This window comes from Nomascus leucogenys, chromosome 12 (genome assembly GCF_006542625.1).
Source record: "Nomascus leucogenys isolate Asia chromosome 12, Asia_NLE_v1, whole genome shotgun sequence".
NCBI lineage: Eukaryota > Metazoa > Chordata > Mammalia > Primates > Hylobatidae > Nomascus > Nomascus leucogenys.
The window spans coordinates 38,414,230-38,437,015 of NC_044392.1; the positions used below are offsets into that span (position 1 = coordinate 38,414,230).

General features: G+C 37.0%; 1 protein-coding gene across 1 annotated transcript in view; it reads left to right on the forward strand.

Annotated features, from left to right (window-relative positions):
- The window catches only part of RGS5 (regulator of G protein signaling 5), a 61,157-nt gene extending 41,642 nt beyond the window's left edge, over nucleotides 1–19,515 (forward strand). The window contains exons 4-5 of the mRNA XM_003258790.4: nucleotides 9,099–9,265; nucleotides 14,294–19,515. Of these exons, the coding sequence (XP_003258838.1) occupies nucleotides 9,099–9,265; nucleotides 14,294–14,455 (329 nt within the window). The 3' untranslated portion in view covers nucleotides 14,456–19,515. The remainder of the gene's footprint in view (nucleotides 1–9,098; nucleotides 9,266–14,293) is intronic.
- Nucleotides 19,516–22,786: the final 3,271 nt, after the last annotated feature.

The following is a 22,786-nucleotide window of genomic DNA, read 5'->3' on the forward strand; positions in this document are numbered from 1 at the left end:
CAGAACAAGTGGCTTGACCTCCTCAACATTCTCATCAGTAAAATAGAGAAATTACATTTCCTGACTTAGCCTCATAATAAATTGATAAAGATCAGATATAGCAGCGTAAAGATTGCTAACAAGTCATGAGTAGTACATCCTGGTTCAAACTATTATACTGTCAACTGCTCTTGTGACCTGACATGGGTTGTTATCTCCCCCAGCCTCAGTTTCCTCTTCTGGCACCATGCCTTTTACTTCTTCATTCAAGAAATGACAAAGATGCTGATCGGTGCAGACTCTTTTCCAAGCTAATACCAGTGCATCAATAAGCACTAGGTGCATTTCCCCAATCCAAAATCCTTACTGATTCCCATGGCTTACAGGATCAAGTTCAAATTTCTGATGTTCAAGATCACCATAACTATACGGCCGGTCTGTAGGCAAATTGAACAGTTCTCTGTTCCATATAGGATTTCTACATATAATCCCCTTGGCTGGAATATCTTTTACTCATATCTCTCTCTCTTGAAATTCTCCCTCTCCTATAACAGACAATTCAAATAAGAAATGCCTAGTGTTCCTTGACCATCCAGAACAATTTATCCACCCTCTGAACTTCCAGTCATTTGTCTGCACATCTTTTATTCCACTTAATAGTTGCTGCCTTGTGTTCTGTTCATAGTTGGCTCCCTTCTATGATAGGTTATAAACTCACAAATGGGCAAGAGTTAGTCTTTTTCATGTAGATAATTTCACAACAGGAAGTATATGGTATCAGGAAAACAAATATTTGTTGAATAGTTCACTCTAAAAGTGTGAGTCAATTTAAAATACCCTACCTATATTTCCCCGTCTTTATAACAAGAATGGAATATGAAACTTTGTTACATGCTTCACAAAAATAAGGATTTACAAAATATTTCTCACAAGACCATTATGATTAATGGGCACAGAGTAGATAACAAAGAATGTATGTTGAATTGTATATGAACATTCCTTATGTCTTGCTTTTGGTGTCATAAGCTTCTGCTTACCTGCAATAGAATTAATCTTTTATTTTTGGAGACAGAACACCACAGTCTCTAAGGTGGAACTTTCTCTAGCTTATTCATTTCTGATTCTCTCTTTTTTTTTCTTGTGCTAAACAAAGTACCCTGCCCTGAAACATGTAAGATGTTTGGTGAATATTTATGTAGTGAATGAGTGAATGAACTAAATTCTTTTTGCTTCTTGGACCTAGAAATTCCATGAGGTCAACTAGTAGAATAATATTTATGTTTATTAATGGACTTATTGTCTTGCCTCAGTGGTTTCTGGGCCAATAGCAGATTGACAGATGACCTATTGATAAATTATGAATACTAGTACTCTGAGCACAGGTATTTATTGCTATTGTCAAAAAACCTGAGAGTTAGCAGAACTATTTTCATGTTTTCAAAACCTTTAAGGGGAAGAATAAATATTTATGTGCTCACATACAATCCTTTTCAGTCACACTAAATCCTTAGGGCCACATGTCTATATATTTAAGTCTTTTAGGAGACAGAGAGCTACCAGAATAAGAAAGATAGGGTTAGATAGAGTTAAAGAGAGTTAAGCTAGAGGCAGTTAGTGTTTGAAGGATTGAAAATTTTCAACTTGCAAACAGATGATTACCATCGTGTGAGACTGAGGCCCGAGAGCCTCACAGTAATATTTTCTACTTCTCAGAGGGGAAAATATACATGCACCTGTGGGTGTTCATGTACGTGTGTGTGTGTGTATACACATGTATGTATGTATATATATAAAATATTCACAATATTTCATTTAATTTATATATGCATTTTAAAATTATACATGTGTATATATGTGTATGTAGTATGTATGTGTATATATTCTTGTGTGTGTTTGCCTGTGTGTTTATATATAAGTTCCACATAATTATCTTCTTAAGTAATTAATATTTTTAAGACCTGGCCAATTAATTTCCCTAAAGCAACAAATTAGAAAGCATTTATAACTATTCTAGCCAATGCTTTCCTTAAAAGGGACACTAATCCATTCAAAGTAGCCCAACTAAAAAAGAAGGGTTATGGTATGGAGACCTCACAGAAACAAAGGCAAGCCATGCCCTCTGGGAGGCAAAGCCATCAGTAAGCGAGACAGTCTCTCCCCTCTGTTGCAGGAAGTCAGGGACTCCGAACGGAGGGAACGGCTGAAGCCATGGCAGAACATAAATTGTGAACATTTCATGGACATTTATTAGTTCCCCAAATTAATACTTTTATAATTTCTTATGCCTGTCTTTACTGCAATCTTTGAACATAAATTGTGAAGATTTCATGGACACTTATCACTTCCCCAATCAATACCCTTTCTTCCTATGCCTGTCTTTACTTTAATCTCTTAATCCCATAATCTTCGTAAGCTGAGGAGGACGTATGTCACCTCAGGACCCTGTGATGATTGCATTAACTGCACAAATTGTTTGTAGAGCACGTGTGCTTGAACAATATGAAATCTGGGCCCCCTGAAAAAAGAACAGAATAACAGCAATGTTCAGGGAACAAGGGAGATAACCTTAAACTCTGACTGCCGGTGAGCTGGGTGGAACAGAGCCATATTTCTCTTCTTTCAAAAGCAAATGGGAGAAATATTGCTGAATTCTTTTTCTCAACAAGGAACATCCCTGAGAAAGAGAATGTGTCCCTGAGGGGAGGCCCCTGAAATGGCCGCTTTGGGGACGGCTGTCTTTTACGATCGTAACTGAGGGATGAAATAAGCCCCGGTCTCCTGTAGCGCTCCCAGGCTTATTAGGATGAAGAAATTCCCTCCTAATAAATTTTGGTCAGACCAGTTGTCTGCTCTCAAACCCTGTCTCCTGATAAGATGTTATCAATGACAATGCATGCCCAAAACTTCATTAGCAATTTTAATTTTGCCCCAGTCCTGTGGTCCTGTGATCTCGCCCTGCCTCTATTTGCCTTGTGATATTTTATTGCTTTGTGAAGCACGTGATCTCTGTGAGCTACACTCTGTTCGTACACTCCCTCCCCTTTTGAAAATCACTAATAAAAACTTGCTGGTTTTATGGTTCAAGGGGCATCACGGAACCTGCCAACACGTGATGTCTCCCCTGGACACCCAGCTTTAAACTTTCTCTTTTGTACTCTGTCCCTTTATTTCTCAGACCGGCTGACAGGGAAAATAGAAAAGAACCTACGTGAAATATTGGGGGTGAATTTTGCCTGATACCCCTCTCTAGTTCTCTACTCTTACCGTCACTCTATTGCTCTCTTCTTCTTTATCTGTCTCTGCTTCTCCCCATGACTTCTCTTTCTCTGTGTCTCTCTTGCCACTCTGTCTTTGCCCTTTGCTTCTCTCTGTTTGGCTGTTCCTAGAGAAGAACCAGTGGAATGCCAGGCTTGCCCAGATAATTCTACTCCAACATCACTGACCCGAAGAGACAATATTTGACCTATTTTCCCAGACATCAGCTATAGAATACCATGAATAACTGTAAGCCAAACTGACAAATCAGTTCTTATGAGAAGTTCTTATTTGAATCCACAAAAACTAATAGTCTATAATCAGAAATTACCCAACATTAGCTGTGGCTGATGCAAAACAGGTAATGAAGAAAGATACATTTGGGACATATATACATCTAAAGCTTCACAACTGGGGCCAAGTGCAGTGGCTCATACCTGTAATCCCAGCACTTTGGAAGGCTGCAGCAGGAGGATCGCTTGAGGCCAGGAGTTCAAGACCAGTCTGGGCAACATAAAAAGACTTCATCTCTTAAAAAAAAGAAAAAAAGAAAGAAAGAAAATTAGCCAGGTGTGAGGCAGGAAGATGGCTTGAGCCCAGGATCGTACCACGCTCTCTAGCCTGGGCCACAGAGAGAGACCCTGTTGCTATAAAAACAAATCAAGACAAACCACTTCACAATCTCTTTTTGCATGTTTGATTTGATAAATTTAAACCATTTAAACTTGAGGAGTAGCATCTTTGTCAATTTGTAAGGGAAATTTGGCATTGTTATGTTAATGTAGGATATTGACTTTCACAGTTGATGTGTTAAATAGTTCCCCAAGAATTCCTTACATTCATATCTTTAATTTTTATTGAGTGAAAATGAAGTTAATTGGTACCAAGCTTCTAAAAAATATAAGACATTTAAGTTGCTACTCAATCTCTTCTAACAAGGTTCTTCTCACTTTCCTTCATTTTTAAAGTAATTTTTAATCATCCAGTATATATGACTGTGTTCTGAAAGTACATCAACTTCCTACATGTTTTGCCTTCAATTCTTTAGGTGGCACCATCTGTTTTCATTTCATAGGCACGTTGAGCATATAAACAGTGTGTTGTTCTTCAAACACAAAAATAGATTTCACATGGGAGTTTAAATAAGACAGTGACATTTAATAGTTCCCCACACAACCATTTTTAAGAGCAGAGAAGAATGAAACAAGCCAGAAGCAGCAAAGTTTTTATGTGGATCTCCCTTCCCTAGGAGTTCCAGAAGGCCAGAGCATCTCCTTGAGATACCCTTGCGATTTAGATTTGTCCATGGAAAATGAAGGAGCCTGAATCCAAACACATCATTTTGTTTCTATCTTTGCACTCCCCTTTTGCTTCTTTCTCTTTGGTTTTCTTCCTTCTCTTTTCTGGCTCATTTTTGTCATCATCTTCCTCATGGGCAACCATAATTTCCTTGAAAATAATTATTATAATAATAAAAGCAATAGCTAACACTTATTATTCATCATGTGCCAAGCACTGTTCTAAGCACTTTGCATATGTTAATTTAATGATTGCAATAATTTTAGGACTTGAGTGCCATCACAATCCCTAATTTTCAGAAAATGAAATTGAGATTAAGGGGAATTAGGTAACTTGCCCATGAAATAAAATGCTGTAACAGCAGCAAAATCCATAATTAATTTTTTTAAAGTTAGTGTTCTTTGATTCTGTCACTTGGAAGGAAATGCTTCCCTGAATGTGTCTTATTTCTGTGGGAACCTCTATTAAATGTTAGGTGCACAGATTTAGACTGGGAGGTGGGATGCAAAAGAGGGGCAAACAGGTGAAACTTACTCAAAGAATTAACAGCCTCATGGAAAAGATATAAAGCAAACAATCCCAACAAAAGAACAGAAAGTGACTGTTTCTCTCATAATGATAAAAATCTTCAAGAGCAAGTCAATGATAGTAAGTAAAGGCTGCCTCACAGATGAGGCAACATTGGAGTTGGGCTTTGAATTAATTAAAAGATTAATTTTAAATTTGTAATGAATAACAATAATGAACACCAACATGTATTGAGCTACATAATGATAATTATGTAAGTTACCATGTAAGAATTTTATATGAATTATTTATTTCTTAGCACAACCCCATCAGATAGGTTCCATTAGTATCTCCATTTAACAGATGATGCAACAGAGTCTCAGAGAGATTTGATGACTTGCTCAAGTTATTGCAGTAATATAATTTTTAACCAATAAGCTAGAAATGGTGCTTATCAACTCTCAATGACTTCATTTTTATCCCCCCTGGTTGAAAAGATTTGCACTAATCTAGTTTTTAATACTTTTTTCCTTTGTAGCAAACTGACTTGGATTTGTCTAATGCTCCTTTAATTTTCAAAGTGATTTTATAGGTATTTTCACCTTGTTCTTAGGTAGGGCTGGCTGCTAGTTTACATGGATGTCAAAAGTGACACCATTCATTAGGGCAAACTCTGGAATTGTAATGTAGCTTACAACCCGGAGTGTTTCCATAAGACCAGATAATCAGGTGGGTTTCATTGGCTTTCTAGATAGTGGATGCCTGGTGAGGTGGGTTGAGAAATACTCTGAGGCTCTGTGCAGGCTCAGCAGGGAAGAACGTGGTGATTTGTCAGGGAGGTGTGCTGAGGCTCTACTGGAGTGGGTAGAGGAATGGTTGTAGGGCAAAGAAGAAATGTGTGTTCTTTGCAGAATAGAGACATTTGGCCTGGATTGTGTTTGACTCTGACCCAATAGGATGTCCGCAGGGGTGATAGGAACTAAACAGAGATAGTGGCTAAGGAAGGAACTGACAGACAACCAGAGGCTAAAGAGGAGAAGGAGTCTCAGGGGTGGCTTTAGAGGGACCCTCTAGAGAGTGCCCAAAAGCCAGGTGCACAGATTTAGAGAAGGAATAGCTTTACACATCTCGCAGATGAATATAATATAAAGCTATTTTATAAGTTATACATGAACAAAAAGTTTAAAAGAATATTGTGGAATTCAATGAAAGTTATGAAATTAGTATCCAGGAAATGGACTTGCTACACAGAAAAGCTTATTCCCTGGAAAGTCAGTAAATGTGAACATTTCTGTGGAGTCCCGGCATACATCCCCGGGTCATAAACAAGAATGTTTGGGAGGACTGAGATTTTGTCCCTACGCTTTCCAAAGATGCAGAATGGGTGATTCAGAGATAGGTTGTGGGGATATGGGGCTAATGAGAATAAATTTGTCACAGACTTATTCTGTGGAATTATTTTTGCCTCCAGCCGTCTTAGACCTTATTTTGTGGGAGCTCATAAGACTTCATTTCCTGGAAGCTAAAACATGCCTGAGAATGTTTTCATTTTGACAGAGACTATCCAACACCTTTTGTTTAAGAAACAATGGACATTTTAACCATGACAGAGAGAGAAATAAGTCTTATATTTTTCTTTTAGCACTTATGTTAACTCTTGTGTCACTGAGTTAAGACAAATAGTGCTGGAAATATAGTAGGAAATATTAGAAGAGAGAGAAAATACACCCGATTTTATCCAGTTACAGGTTATTAAATGGTTTTAAAGTAATTCTTCTGGCCAAATTTCTAGAAAAAATTGTTTTTTTCCCTTGTTTTCCTTTTCCCTTCTTTTCACAAGTGTTGAAAATTGTTTATTATACCTACCATTGCTCCTAGATATATTTTTATTGTTAATCAATTAAAAATGTATTTAGGGTAAGTACAGGAAGAAGGGATCAAATTGCAAAGTGTCTTGTTTGGATCCTGAAATTGATGGTGACCCTAATACAAGTTAATGATCATCCTAGCCATTCTTTTTCTTTAAAATTGGGTTTAGTTTCAGGGTACTGTGAAGGGTATGAGAACAGTAAAAATATATAGGAGGTAAATTGAAAATGGATAACTATATATAGCATCTTTGTTTTTATCATTGCATACATTTTATGCTTGTGTGAAATCAATGTATTGGCAATGACTAATAAATAAAACTTTAGAGCCTATAAAAAGAATAGGGAAAAAGAATAAATGAAAATTAGGCCAAAGGAAATGAATTCAGAACGTAAATATGATCCCTAAGCAGAACTAATGTATTGCAGAAGTGTCTCCAGGTGAGGGCAAATTAGAGAAAACTGGGCCCTAAAGTACTGGTGACAATAATCCTTCCTTCTGCCCGGGGGGGCAAAGTGACATTTGAAATATGTTACTGAGGGTAGGTCTGTGATTTTGACACAGCTTCTGGAAAGTTAGAGTTTTTCTCTCTCCTCCTGTTTGAAATCTTTACTCTTCTTAGATAATAAATGAACATGAACTCTCTCCCTATAGCTATACATTGTTTAGAATTTTGGTTTATATATATATATGTATGTGTAATATATGCTGAATAATACATATATATACTCAGCATTAAGGAGAAGGAAAGTATTGGATCAGGCCCAAGAATCCTTACATATACATAGTTTTATAATTTTAGTCTTATAGTTTTGGTTTACAATTAAAAACTATATCTACATATAATAGGCTATATCTATGTAGACTATAATATCTATATATTATATATAGATATAATTTTTAAATTATAAACTGAAGTTTATCCTACATGAGCAATTGTACACTGGAAACAGAATCATAATAGCTATAATCATATTACATTTAACATATTAAAGAAACCTGATGTATAATTGATGGACATGGTAAGTATGCTACATGGGGTAACTTCATCTGGCCCTTTCCCACTCATTCTTTGGGTCTCAAATTGAATGTTACTTCCTTGCCTTCCCTTAGCCTAAAATGAAGTCAGGACTCTCCTATGACTCTGTTACTACCTTTCATACAGTTTTCCTTTCATTGTGTAAATGTTTCTTGTTTCTTCATTTTCTTTCTACTTTTTCCAGAATCTATAAGCTCCATTAGGACAGGAACCATGTCTATTTTACTTATCGTGGTGACTTATCACAGTGCTTAGAACATAATAGTTAAACAAAAATCATTTGTGCAAAGAGAAAATAAAGAATTGTGAGTAGTTCATAGTGATATTTAACATTAACATTACTTGTATAGACAAGCCAAGTTTTAAATGTATTATTTTCTCCTTGGTAGTTTAAGTGCCCAGAATGGCATTAGTGTTAATAGTGTTCCTTGATACGTAAATAGGTAAACATTTGTCACTTAAATAGACATTGCATTTGATTGTTTGGAAAGACAATGTGGTAAATCTCTCTGTCTAGTTCTAGAGTTCCATACGGCTCTGCATGATGAGCAGGGCTTGAGCTCTGTGTTCTCTGCTGTCTATCTTCCATCTCTGTCTCATTCCTTCTGCATTTGAATGAAGAAGTAAAGGAAGCTAGACATGAATGAGCTAAAACTTTGTGCATAGAATAGTATTGCTAAGCCCTTTCCCTTTCTCTCATGGATACAACATTTGTGTTGGCCTTGTATTTTTCTCCCAGTGCAAGTGCAGTAGAAAGCAGGCAGTCATTATTGGACAGTTTCTTTTCCAAGACGCTGAATCGTGCACCTCTTGAGAAGTAGCTTAGAATAATGGATAAATGCATGAACTCTTGAGTCCGACTTCCCTGGGTTTGAATTCTGACTCTGCCACTTACCAGCTGGTTATTTATGGGAAAGTCATTTGATCTTTCTGACCTCATTTGTGAAATGGGATATTGATAGCACCTGCCTCTTAGGGTTTTAAGGAAGATTAAATGAGTTAACATTGGTAAGATTCTTATGTAAATGACAAAAAACGTTAAGTAAGTAAGATTAGGCTATGTACTAAGTCAGACTATGCTATATAGAAGGGTATGCCATTTGTTAAGTAAATTAATAAATTTCTCCAACTGACTGTTTTTTCTTTCCAGATGGACTTGCCAGTTTCAAAAGTTTCCTGAAGTCTGAATTCAGTGAGGAAAACCTTGAGTTCTGGATTGCCTGTGAGGATTACAAGAAGATCAAGTCCCCTGCCAAGATGGCTGAGAAGGCAAAGCAAATTTATGAAGAATTCATTCAAACGGAGGCTCCTAAAGAGGTTGGTCTGTGTGTAGGTGGGTCAGTTAAGGGCAGCTCATTAGCTTTCAGGAAGGATTTACATCTGAGACACAGACCTCCCATTGGGACCCAAAGGCTATTCCTATTTGTGAGCCAGCCACCTTATTAAGCACCTACTGAGTACAAAGGCAGAGCAACATGGTCAGGTATATATGAACATGAATCCTGTTCAGACCACTTTCTAGTTTTATGGGTCTCAGCTCCACTAACCTCCAGTGGAAATCATACCAATGTGAAATCTTGCATGAATTGTTGAGTCTCTGTGAACCTCATTTCTTCCGTTGTGAAAATAAGAATAATGGAGACTACTTTATGGAGATGTTGTGAGGATTAAATAGTGGGCGTAAAAACTTATACAGGTTGAACATCTCTGATCTGAAAATTCAAAATCCAGAATGCCTCAAAGTCTGAAACTTTTTCAGCACCATGATGCCACAAGTGGAAAATTCCACTGACTTCTTGTGATAGGTTTCAGTCAAAATGCAGCCAAAACTTTTTTCATGCCCAAAATTATTAAAAATATTACATAAAATACCTTCATGTTATATATATAGGTATATATGACACATAAATGAACTTTGTGTTTAGACTTGGGTCTCATATTAAGATATCTCATTATGTATATGCAAATATTTCAAAATCTCAAAAATTCAAGATCTGAAACATTTCTGGTCCCAAGCATTCCAGGTAAGTGATGTTCAACCAGTGTATTATTCCTTTCTCTCACTGCTATGAAGAAATACCCAAGACTTGGTAATTTATAAAGGAAAGAGGTTTAATTGACTCACAGTTCCACATGGATGGGGAGGCCTTAGGAAACTTATAATCCAGACAGAAGGCACCTCTTCACAGGGTGTCAGGAGAGAGAATAAGAGTGGAGTGAAGGGGGAAGCCTCTTATAAAACCATCAGATCTCCTGAGAACTCACTCACTGTCACAAGAACAGTATAAGCGAAACTGCCCCCATGATTCGATTATTGCCACCTGGTCCTGCCCTTGACATGTGGGAATTATTATGATTTGAGGTGAGATTTGGGTGGGGACACAGAGCCAAACTATATCAACCAGTATCTCAGTGTCTGAACTCATTAATGCCTAATGAGTATTTCTACAACTTTTCTTTGTTTCTCTTTCCATTCCTGTTTCTATTGTTTCCTTTAAACACCTCTCTTTTTTGCCCTCTCTACTCTTCTTTATCCTTTGTTTCCCCACTTGGACTTTTCCATTTACACTGTACTTGGGACAATGGTATATTTACTCATGAAAATCAAAATATTACAAGAAAAAGGTGCTAGAGATGTTGAAAGCCAATATACCACTGATTGACTACTAAAGCCCAGATTTTTGTTGATTTCAAAGAAACTTTGGGGAAGTTGATCTGCTTTTTTCTTTGTTATTTATAAAACCACATTGAAAGCCTATTGTGGAATTCAGGATGGCCACAGCAAGCCCTGTTCATCATGGTTTGGTCAGGTTACTCTAATTTCACTTGTTTCTTTTAATCCAGTCTGGAAATTAAATGTTTCATCAAGGTTTGGAGTCAAGCACGGAGGTGATCTGGGCAAGCCTTGTTGAGTAGGCAGCAATCTACTTAAGATGTTTGAGAGAGAAAAACTCCCAAATATCCCTTCTCTACCACAGATGCTCTAGACTCCTGGAGTTCCACCATTAGATATGTATTTCTTTAGTTATGAGTTACCCTAAATGTGTTTGAGTGGATGGACAAATTAGGTACCTTGATACTAGTAGATGTGCTTCCTCCATGACACAGGGTTGGAGGTTAGGAGTATGTGAATGTACAGTACTGTGGGTCAAAGCCACAAAAATGGAAAGGTGCTAGAAAGAAACTAGATTTAGGTTTGATGTGGATATTCATCTTGAAATTCTCTCCAGATCGCCCCTTCTTCTCCTCAACCTCCACCCTAAGCACATACATTAGCTCTACCCTACTTCTGTTACCATTTGTGCTGGGCCATCCTTTCTTCTGTCAGCATGTTATTTCTCTGTATATATTGACAAGAAGATTAATTTAATATTAAATTGGACATGTATTTCCCGATTTCAAAGGATTCTCCAACTTACCTTCCTATCAACTTGACTTCCTCTTCACAGAATTCTAGGATTTGCTGAAATACCTACAAATGGTAGAAACCCACTCAGATAATTGTTAGTTACTCTGAGCTCTGGGAAAACATTATTGGTTATTATGAAAATATGATACATTAGCCTAAAATATAATTTTAAAATAAATAATACCATGGCTAGCTGAGTTACAGGGACAAATAAATTGTGGTCACTAGTTGCAAGCTGTAATAAAATAGCCTTGCCCTTCATTCTAAATGATCTATGCTTATGCAAGGGTACAATAGTATACATTAGACCCAAATACAGGCATCCCAGGATTATGTAGAATAATGATCCTGAGCTGGGCATTAGAGAGAATGTGAATCCTACTCCTAGCACATAAAAAGCTTTCAAGAAATATTTTTGAGATGAAAGCATGAAAATATCCAACTTCAGACATTCTTAGATGTGGGACTTTGGGCAAGTCTCTAGCTAAAGCTCTCTAATCCTCAGTTCTTTTAACTGTAACCATCTTGTATATATGTATGTGCACCTGAAGTATGTTAAGTCGTAGTTTTTATTACTTAAAAAATTCTCCAAATTTTGTATTTTGACGTAAATATTTACTATTTAATTTTGATGAAATTGACCTATATAAGACCTAGATTACCCAGGCAAATAGTAATCTGAATTTTGTTGCTCTGAATACTCACCTCAACTCTTTAATACAAGAAACTGACTGAGAGATACAATGGTAAGAATTGGAACTAAATTTAAACAAGAGAAATGGCCATGTGGAGGTCAATAAGTAGATAATTTATACATTGCAAATTATCATTTGACCATATTTGAAATTAATTAAATAATATTTTTTCTGGATAGCTAAACAGATAAATATGTATCAGAATGACTCATTAAAGAAGGCTTAAGCACATAAAAATACTAAGAGAAATAGCTGCTATTTGCTGGTGGATACTATGTCCTAGAGGGTTTTAAATACATCACTCCTTTAACAAATAAAATTAGGAGCTAGTTTTACAATTTTTAGAAACTCAATCATTTGGAATAAGCCTGTCTACCAAGCTCAGTACAGATATATATTTAATATAAGAGAAGGAAGAAGCATTGCTTTCAGTGTGGCGGGAAGAATAATAGACTGAGAACGGAGAAATCTATGTTATAGTCTCACCTCTAATCCTCACTAGCTGTTTGTGGGCATGTAACCTGATCTCTTTGAGGTCTTCACATTTAAAGGCAGACATTGGACTTCATGAACTCTGACGCTGATCGCAATTCTGACAATCTGGTCTTCCACCAGGCCTGCATAAAGTACATTGACCCCTTTCACCTCTGGAAAATCTTAATGTAGCTCAACGCCCTTCATCCTGGACTTTGAAGCACAGCTCAGTCCTGCTGTCTGTTCTGACCTGGCTCCCCAGGGAATCATGCATTTTGTCTCCAAATCTAACTAATAGCTGCTTCATCATTCTCTGAGCCCGAAGAGCTCTATTCGGTACCAAGAACCTCTAACAGCCCAGGAGAGACCCAAAACCTTTATCAATGTTTCAATTCACAACCATAGGCTGATTTGGATTCCATTTCTGTCTTGTTTACACTCAAAATCCTTAAAAACCATTAAATCATACAACATGGAGTATAAAGATTCCTTTAAACTCATAGTTAGCCAAGTTCAAACAGGCTGTACCTTGTACAACTCCAGAGGAACCATTCACATAGACCATAGTATGGTTGCAATGTAGTGGCCCTGCACTCAGGACATGTAAGCCACAGTGCATCCCAGTGCTGGAGTCTACTGGTTAAAAGACTGGGCTCTGGAGCCACATCACTGGATTTCTGAATCTTCTCTCTACCATTAATGAACCTTGAGTAAATCATGTAACATTTCTGTGCATCTGTTTCCTCAACTGTAAAATGTAGATGACAGCATCTATTATACCTCATAGAGTTGTAAGATTAAATGAGTTCATCCTTGCAAAGTGCCTGGCACCGACTGAGCACTCAATAAATGTTAATTGCTGTTAGCTGTTTTCATTATTATTCTGTCAGAATGACTGTTTCCTGGTTTGTTTTTGGAAAGAACAAGTTTTCTTGCTCTTCTGGACCCATGCAAAAGGTCCTGGATCCCCAGACAGAATTTACTTCTCTCTATTCAATTCCTCCAATAGATGTGAAACCAAATGTTGTGTTAGAATTTTAAAATTAGGCACCAGGGCCAGACATGGTGGCTCACACCTGTAATCCCAGCACTTTGGGAGGCCGAGGCAGGCAGATCACCGGAGGTCAGGAGTTCGAGACCAGCCTCACCAACGTGGCAAAACCCCGTCTCTATCAAAAATACAAAAATTAGCCCAGTGTGGTGGCACATGCCTGTAGCCCAGCCACTTGGGAGGCTCGGGCAGAAGAATCACTTGAACCCGGAAGGCAGAGGTTGCAGTGAGCCAAATGGCGCCACTGCACTCCAGCCTGAGTGAGAGAACTAGACTCTATCCAACAAAAAAAAAAAAAAAGAAAAAGAAAAAGGCACCAGGACACCTGGATTCAAATTCTGATTCTCTGGATTCAAATACACTTATCAGTTCTGTGATCTTGGGGAAGCCACTTAACCTTCTGCATATACACATTTTTTTCTATAAAAGGAAAGAATCATTCTTAGGATTGTTGTCAAGGATTAAATAAGTAATGTGTGTGTTAGCTCCTATGGGAGGTCTGACACCTGGTTGGTGTCTAATACCAGTTGGATGAAGCTGTTGGAACATCAGCTGCCTTATCCCATCGCCTATAAAGTGAGAAGTGACATGTCTCACTTTTTAATGACTTTCCTCCCCTCTAATGTTTTATTGATGAGAAATTCCACCTCCCTCTTCACCCCTCATCAAATTCTGTAACTTAGGCTTATGTAGTGACCCTGTTTCCTGGCCCACAGGTGAATATTGACCACTTCACTAAGGACATCACAATGAAGAACCTGGTGGAACCTTCCCTGAGCAGCTTTGACATGGCCCAGAAAAGAATCCATGCACTGATGGAAAAGGATTCTCTGCCTCGCTTTGTGCGCTCTGAGTTTTATCAGGAGTTAATCAAGTAGTAATTTAGCCAGGCTATGGAATCATCCTGTGAGTTATTTCCTCCATAATAACCCTGCATTTCCCATTAATCTACGTATCTTCCCACAGCAGCTTTGCTCAGTGATACCCACATTGGAAAAATCCCAGGGGATGTTGCTTACTCTTTTTGCCCACATTGCTTTGGATACTTATCTACTATCCGAAGGCCTTCTTTCCCCACTCAATTCTTCCTGCCCTGTTATTAAGATACCTTCAGTTTGTAGTCAGACCCAATCAGAATCACAGAAAAATCCTACCTAAGGCAAAGAAATATAAGATGAGAATATGATATCAATGAATGTGGGTTTAGCTAATAGATTTCCATCTAAATTGGTCTAAAAAAGAATGTGTCGACAGACCTATTTCAAAGGAGCTCAATTGATCTCACTTGTTTCAGTTCTGATCCAGGGAGATCACCCCTCTAATTATTTCTGAACTTGGTTAATAAAAGGTTATAAGATTTTTATGAAGCAGCCACTGTATGATATTTTAGGCAAATATGTTATTTAAAATATTGATCCTTCCCTTGGACCACCTTCATATTAGTTGGGTATTATAAATAAGAGATACAACCATAAATATATTATGTTTATACAAAATCAATCTGAACACAATTCATATAGATTTCTCTTTTATATCTTCCTCACTGGCCCCCTCCACCTGCCCATAGTTACCAAATTCTGTTTTAAATCAATGACCTAAGATTAACAATGAAGTATTTTATAAATGTATTTATGCTCCTAGACTGTAGATCAAATGTTTCCATTTTCAAATTATTTAAAATTCTTATGAGTTTAAAATTCATAAATTTCTAAATCCAATCATGTAAAATGAAACTGTTGCTCCATTGGAGTAGTCTCCCACCTAAATATCAAGATGGCTGTACGCTAAAAAGAGAAAATATGGTCAAGTGTAAAATGGCTAATTGTCCTATGATGCTATTATCATAGACTAATGACATTTATCTTCAAAACACCAAATTGTCTTTAGAAAAATTCATGTGACTACAGGTAGAGGCCTTCTAGGTGAGACACTTTTAAGGTACACTGCATATTGCAAAAAAAAAAAAAAAAGTTATCTTTTAACAACCCCAGTATTCCCTCACTATTTCGCTTCCTGCATTAGTAAATTTTACTTACAGTCAAAAGTGCAGATTTATACTCTTGACATGCCTCATTCACAGCTAAATAATAGGCCGTAGGACTTTTGGTAGGTTTAAACTTTTAATTCTGTATTTCATGATTATAAGTCTTGCTAGAATTTTTTCTAATCTTTGGTAGATTTGATTAAATAATGATTCACAGAATTTAGTAACAGAATCAAACTAAGCCATGTATGAGGATAATCGTGATGAGGATATTAACTCAAGAGAAAGAGGGTGATTTTTAAAGGATTAATAAAATTCTGAAATGTTAAGTAGAAGATTACATTGTCTAGTCTTGTATTTCCTCCTGTTGCTCTCTTTCATTCACACACTCTCAGTTTCTCATATTTGTAGCTCATTTATTTGGTTATTTCCTAAGAATATTGAAAGTGAAGCAGCTATGTGACTGTATTCTTCAGGTAAACACTGACTGTGCTTGTTGGATTTTCCCTATTTTTGTGACTTCAAGAATAATGTGCCCTGCTGAATACATGCCATTTCACATTCTGAAAATGGGTAGAGTGGCTGGGTGTTCTGCCAACAATTGCTAGTGGTGTGAATTCATTCATATTTGCCAGTATTGCTCACTTCAAAGAAACTCCTTCAACAAGCAGTCCAGAGCTAGGCCAGATCAACACTGCAATCATGAAGTTCTCATCTCATGCAATTGTGCAGGATTGACAAGGAACTCAGATAAAAATTTCCAGGGTGCACTTCCAGCACCAGCTTCAACATCTGTCTACATTGCCCCCAAGTTAATAAAGTGCCAACCCTTTACTCTCTCATACAGCTAGAAATGTTAGAAATCCAAAATCTTAGTGCGTTATTTTTTCATAAATGCTAAAACATTTGAAGAAACAATTTAATTATTTAAAATTCAAGTATTTTATTCACATTATTTGAAATATCCAAATGTTTAAAAATTCCCAGATAATTAACTAGCTATTACAGATCTCACCTAGAGGGTTGATGTTATGAAGACTCCAAGGGACTGTACTCACAAATTGACTGGACACCCTATGAAAGTGGGTAGACTTTTCAGTGGAAAATAAGAAGGGCTTTTACCTACAGGGCAGGAAAGGGCCCCATGAGAGCAGTTCTGTGGAGATATAAACAGAATGGAAGAAGGAATGCCTTATAGTGATATTGTGACATTATATCTATACATCTACATATATCTATCTATCTATATCTACATCTATATAATCTTACATTTAAAATTGTATTCCTACACATATTAGAAACTCTTCTAATATATGAAGTAAAAAAATTAAAAAGAATACAAATATTCCAGCCCCAAATGAGAAATCAAACATATTAAAATTGTTCTAGAAAATTTCTTTGAACACTTTTGAAAGTTTTTGGAAACTTAGAAAAGAGGAAAAAAAATCCTGTGTTACTAGTAATTTCCATGGTAATACAGATAAAATACATTCTTTTAATTCTGGGAAATTAGAAAAAGTGGGGTGATCTTTCCAGGAAAAACATGTGTAACATCTGCTTATCACTCCATCTTCCTCCTCCTCCTCCTCTCCACGTTCCCTTGAGTAAATGTCTGGGAAAGCACGAAGCTTGATGCAAGAACCCTGTTGTACTGGAGTTTTCCTCCCCTGTGAAAATGTAACTACTGTTGGGAGTGAATTGAGGATGTAGAAAGGTGGTGGAACCAAATTGTGGTCAATGGAAATAAGAGAATATGGTTCTCACTCTTGAGAAAAAAACCTAAGATTAGCCCAGGTAATTGCCTGTAACTTCAGTTTTTCTGCCTGGGTTTGATATAGTTTAGGGTTGGGGTTAGATTAAGATCTAAATTACATCAGGACAAAGAGACAGACTATTAACTCTACAGTTAATTAAGGAGGTATGTTCCGTGTTTATTTGTTAAAGCAGTGTGAATAGCCTTCAAGCATGTGAATAATCTTCCATCTTCCCCGCCACACACACACACACACACACACACACACACACACACACACACATTTTTTTATTTCTTTCAGGTAGACACCTTTTAAAATGCAGAACTAACTGAGGCATTTCAGTAACTTTGCTTTCAAATCAATAAAGTCAAATGTATGGAAACATTTTGTGCCCTACTCTCCATACCCCATGTACTCAAGTTCTCTACTCTATGAATTATACTTTAAGTAGAATTCAGTGCCAAGGAGAACTTGGTGAAATAAATTATTTTTATTTTTATTTTTATCCTTTACAAAGCCATGGATTTTATTTGGTTGATGTGTGCTCTGTACACAAGCCATTTCAATAGGATGGAGCTGTTAATTATTTTCCAAAGAGTAATAGACATGCAAAAGTTTCAATAAAAACTGGGCCATTAAAAAATAAATTGATAAACTAATAAGCATTCCTTTCTAGGTTTTTGCCAAACTGCCTATCCAATAACAAATTTGAGAATCATTGAAAAAGCTAGTTATATTTCAGAGAAATGATTTTCATTATGGAAACTGTTCTCCCTAGCAGACCATTTTCCCTTTCTCCTGGGAATTTAGCAAGTTTAGGAGAGAATAGTCATGAAAAGAAAGGGAAGAAAGGGGAGAAGGGAAGTGGTTAAAAAGTAAGTGCTCAGACCTATGAACATAATCCATTTGCTAGGAAATATTTAAGAGCAGCTCAGCTTGGTTGAAGCTGAGTTTTGTCATCTTCCATATTTGCAGAAAGGTATTTCCTGACTTGCAATGCAGCTAGATGTAAAATTTTATTTTATCATCCTAGAAAGCCTTGACTAGAAAAATGAATAAATATTGAGGGTCTCCTGTCCATATCTGGCTTGCATGTGCCAGAAAGCAGAGAATAGAAAATGCAATTTCCAACATCCAAGCATCGAAACCCAAGGGGTAGGCAACTCTATGTAGGTTTTGGACATAAAGTTTGCTGCATCTTGGTTTATGCTGGCTCAGTTGCTATTAAACCTCTCTGGTTTATAGTCTCTTCATTCTATTAGACAAGCATGTATTGAACACTTGCTTCACACAAGGCTCTTTAGTTAACAATTTAGCAGCTACTGTTTGTGTTAAACACACTTTTCACCAAATAGGTTCTGAGGCAAACAAGAGCAATGAATATTTAAAGAAAGGCTTTCCCAGCATCACTTACACATCCCAAAACTAAAAAGATCAACTCTTCCAACTGAAAAAAGACTCCTGGCTTTGAATGCAAACTTACAGCAGAGAGTCATAGGCAATGGCAACAACAACAACAACAACAAACATTTGGAATATTATTCTCAACTCATGTTTTAATAATAAATCTTATTATTTTTCTAGTAGAGAAACTACAAATCAGCCTCTTCAACATTTATATACAGTTTAATAAGCCTCTTGCAAGTTACTTGTTCTCTCACCTGAGGTATTTTTTCCTCCCCACCTTGCCCCTATTCCTCCCTTCCTCTTCTCCCTTTGCAAGAGGAAATATTTAACATATTTGGGTCTAACTTGAATTATGTAATAATTAATACATTAAAAGCATTTAACTTCCTTTCTAGAAAAACGCACAGGCTAAGGCACAGACAAAACAAAGGGAAATGCCGAGAAATTTGCCACCGGAGACAAGTAATCTGAATAAATATTTGCCAAAAGTTCTTTTTATGTCATATAGTGTCAGGATTTGAAGGAGCTATTTTTCTTAGTGTTGCAACCAGCAACTCATCTTCAGAAGACACAGCCAGGAGAATGAAGTAGAAGTGAAAGGTTTATAAATCCATGTGTAAGCATTTATCCCATATATTTTAAGTTCAAGAATAATTGTGTTTATCTTTAGAATTTTGTATTCAATACTTTATGTACTATGTGACTCATGCTTCTGGATAAATAAAGCACCAAATATGTATCTGTAACCACAATCACACATATTATATTAAATATATATCTATATATATCAGCCTCATATGAGTCCTCCTTGACTCCCAAGTATTTTCTATATGAAACATTCTTCCTTAAGATAGGCTTGTTCTTTCACCGTGCTTCTTACACCAGGTGAGCTCTTCATCAACTGGGAGGATGCTTACTAATAAAGGACAGCTATAATACAGTCTGATGTGCAAAACTCAGGGAAATACAAAGTGCCCCATTTTCATAAACTCTGTTGACTACTTTCCCTTGGATTCAGGTGACAATAATTTATGGACTCAGCTGCCATCACTGTTAGAAACTGACTGGACATATATTATTTGGATCCTGCAATATTCAGTGAGTATAGTAATTTATTTCTCTTCCTCCTCTGGTGAAAGATCTGAAAGATTTGAAATCCAGGTGCCACTGTAAGCAGCTTAATTCTGTGATCATACATTTGGTGCTCATGTAGTTAAGATAATGTGGGATTGAGAATGGGTAAAAGGGGATCATACAACTAGTGGGATTCGGACTGGGTAAAAGGGGAAAATTTATATTCAGATAGAAGCATTAGGAGAGGATTTACAAGGAGAAACCATGGAAAGAGAGAGAGACAGACAGACAGACAGACATAAAGAGAGATTAAAGAGGGTGTCTGTCTTGGTCTCTGATAAATTTCTTAATTTTCATTCCCAGGCCCCATGAGGCCTAGCTATATTTAATATAGATATAATGCCCCTGAATCATTTCAATATCACCTACTCTCCTCTTTATTTTAATTATCTTGAATGAGTTTCCAAGAGTTTTCACCAAGAACTATTATTAGAGCAAAGATCATCAACACCTCTTTGTTTCCCCTACAGAGAAGTGATATTCTCGAGATCACTCTGCAAATCAGTAGCAGAACAGAGATTAGAGATCAGTTTGACTGTCTCTCAAATGCCCGTTTGGTCCGATAAACAAAAGTAACCCCATATAATCCCTCACGACATTAGGGTTATTGGCTCTAACTTGAGCAAAAGAGGCTAAATTAACCACTCTCCAAGTGAGAACCCATTCTACCATCTGTCAAAGTCAGGTAGGCCAAGCTCTCCAAGTTATCAGCTTTCTAAAGCACATTGTACCAGTTTTACATTTTGTAAATCAGCAGTACCTTGAAAATTATTTTGCCCATAAACCACTTTCCAAGTTCATTAACTTTTCAGATGGCTTCCCAATGCCTCCACTGCATTCTGCATTTGAATTAGTCTCATCCGGCAAGTTCCTAGTCCACTTTCCACACGTTTCCACTTTTTGGTCAAATCTTGCCCTCTTTTAACAGCTTAACTTGTTAAAGCAATAAAAGATATCAATGAAAATTTTATTTAAAAGTAAACCTTTTTTGCTCGATCTTTGGCAGCCAGTCTTCTTGGCCAGGTTAGTCTGGTCTCTGATAATGAGGTCACATTTTCGAGTCACTTTCACAGTAGAAAAATGCTGTTGATGACAGGGGTACAGGGGTGGGTATGCCCATAGGCAATTTTGAAGGTCAGTTATGCTTTGAAAAAGTGATGCCTTGTGACTGCCACTAGAAGGAACTGTCTGTGACAACTGAGAAATAGATGCCTGCCTCAGATTTTGCTGCTAAATGCCCTAAGCCTCTCTGCTTCCAAGCAGAATTCTTGGAAAACAGAAGAAACATTTAAGCAAAAATTGGAGCCTAGACACTTTCATGAATAAATGTGAATGAAGATTGATGTTCCCTTATTTCTTTTAACTGAACATTTATTTTGACTATTTTAATTTCACTAAACGAAAGCCTTAACTTCTATACTATTTGAGTTTCTCAAGCAATTCAACTAACAATGAGCAAGGAAGGCGATAAAGAAAAAGTCTAGGCCGGGCGCGGTGGCTCACGCCTGTAATCCCAGCACTTGAGGCCTACGGGGGCTGATCACGAGGTCAGGAGATTGAGACAATTCCTGGCCAACGTGGTGAAACCCCGTCTCTACTAATAATACAGAAATTAGCTGGGCGTGGTGATGCATGCCTGTAATCCCAGCTACTTGGGAGGCTGAGGCAGGAGAATTGCTTGAACCAGGGAGTCGGAGGTTGCAATGGGCCAACATCGCGCCACTGCACTCCAGCCTGGGCAACAGAGTGAGACTCCGTCTCAAAATAAATAAATAAATGAATAAATAAATAAATAATTAATTAAATAAAATAAAAAAAAGAAAAAGTCCAGATACAGAAAATGTCAGAGTTGGAATAGACATTACAGATGCTCTCATATGCCCAGGATGAAAGTTCACTCCTCCTCTCTGTACAGATTCTTTTCAGCTTAGATGCCAGCAGCTTGGGGGACACAGACACTTAGAGTCCAGAGAACAAAGGAGGAACCTACTCGCCTGGCCAGTCATATCAGCCAAATAACTAATAGCTATCAGTCGGGTAATGGTCATCACACACAGAAAACCACTCTGCCCTCCTACAATCGCACCACACCCAGCCCAATCTCCATTTTATATATGAGGAAATTGAGGCCCATAGAAGTGAAACGTTTGTCCAGAGTTACACATCTGTATAATGCCATAATCTTTACAATATGATCTGATTCCTAGTGTGGGTGTTTTTTTTTTTCCTCTGGAATAAAATTCATTTTATGCCACATTTACATATCTATAATAACATAATAATGGATATTCTTAAAGTTGATATCAGAGAACTATAAGACACTAGAGAAATGATAGGATAGAGTTGACCCCAATAGAGAAATGATAGGATAGAGTTGACCCCAAAACACCCTGCTTCTCAAAATAAACTCCTCTCCTGTATCTCTGTAATAATTTTCCCAACTACCTATTCTTTTGGGTTAGCAAACTACTCCTTTAAGGGTAAAATGTCCTATTAGGAAGTTAGCAGCCATTGATTCTTTAATATATATAACTCCAATGGGATGATACACATTGCTTGTTTCTTAAAATCTTTCTGAAGACAGCCCAGAGACAAAGGGTGTTCTGATTGAGAAGACTGGTTTGATTGAGGAAGAGAGAGGTCTGTCTATTGTAGTGTATTTATTGAAAATTGGTAATTCATATGCATTATATACATCCCCATTCTCTGACAACACAGGTAATAAATAAAGATTTATGCACACATAAATCTTTTATCCTAAATATTACTCTAGCAATGATCATGTATTTGCTTTATTCTTTACTGAGATTCGAAGAACTGGTAGAGTTCTCATACTAAATTTCACAACTACCCATTGCAAACTGACATTTGCAATTTATTCCATTTTGTTAAGCATTGTCCATCACTTAAGAATTCTCCCTTAAATGAAA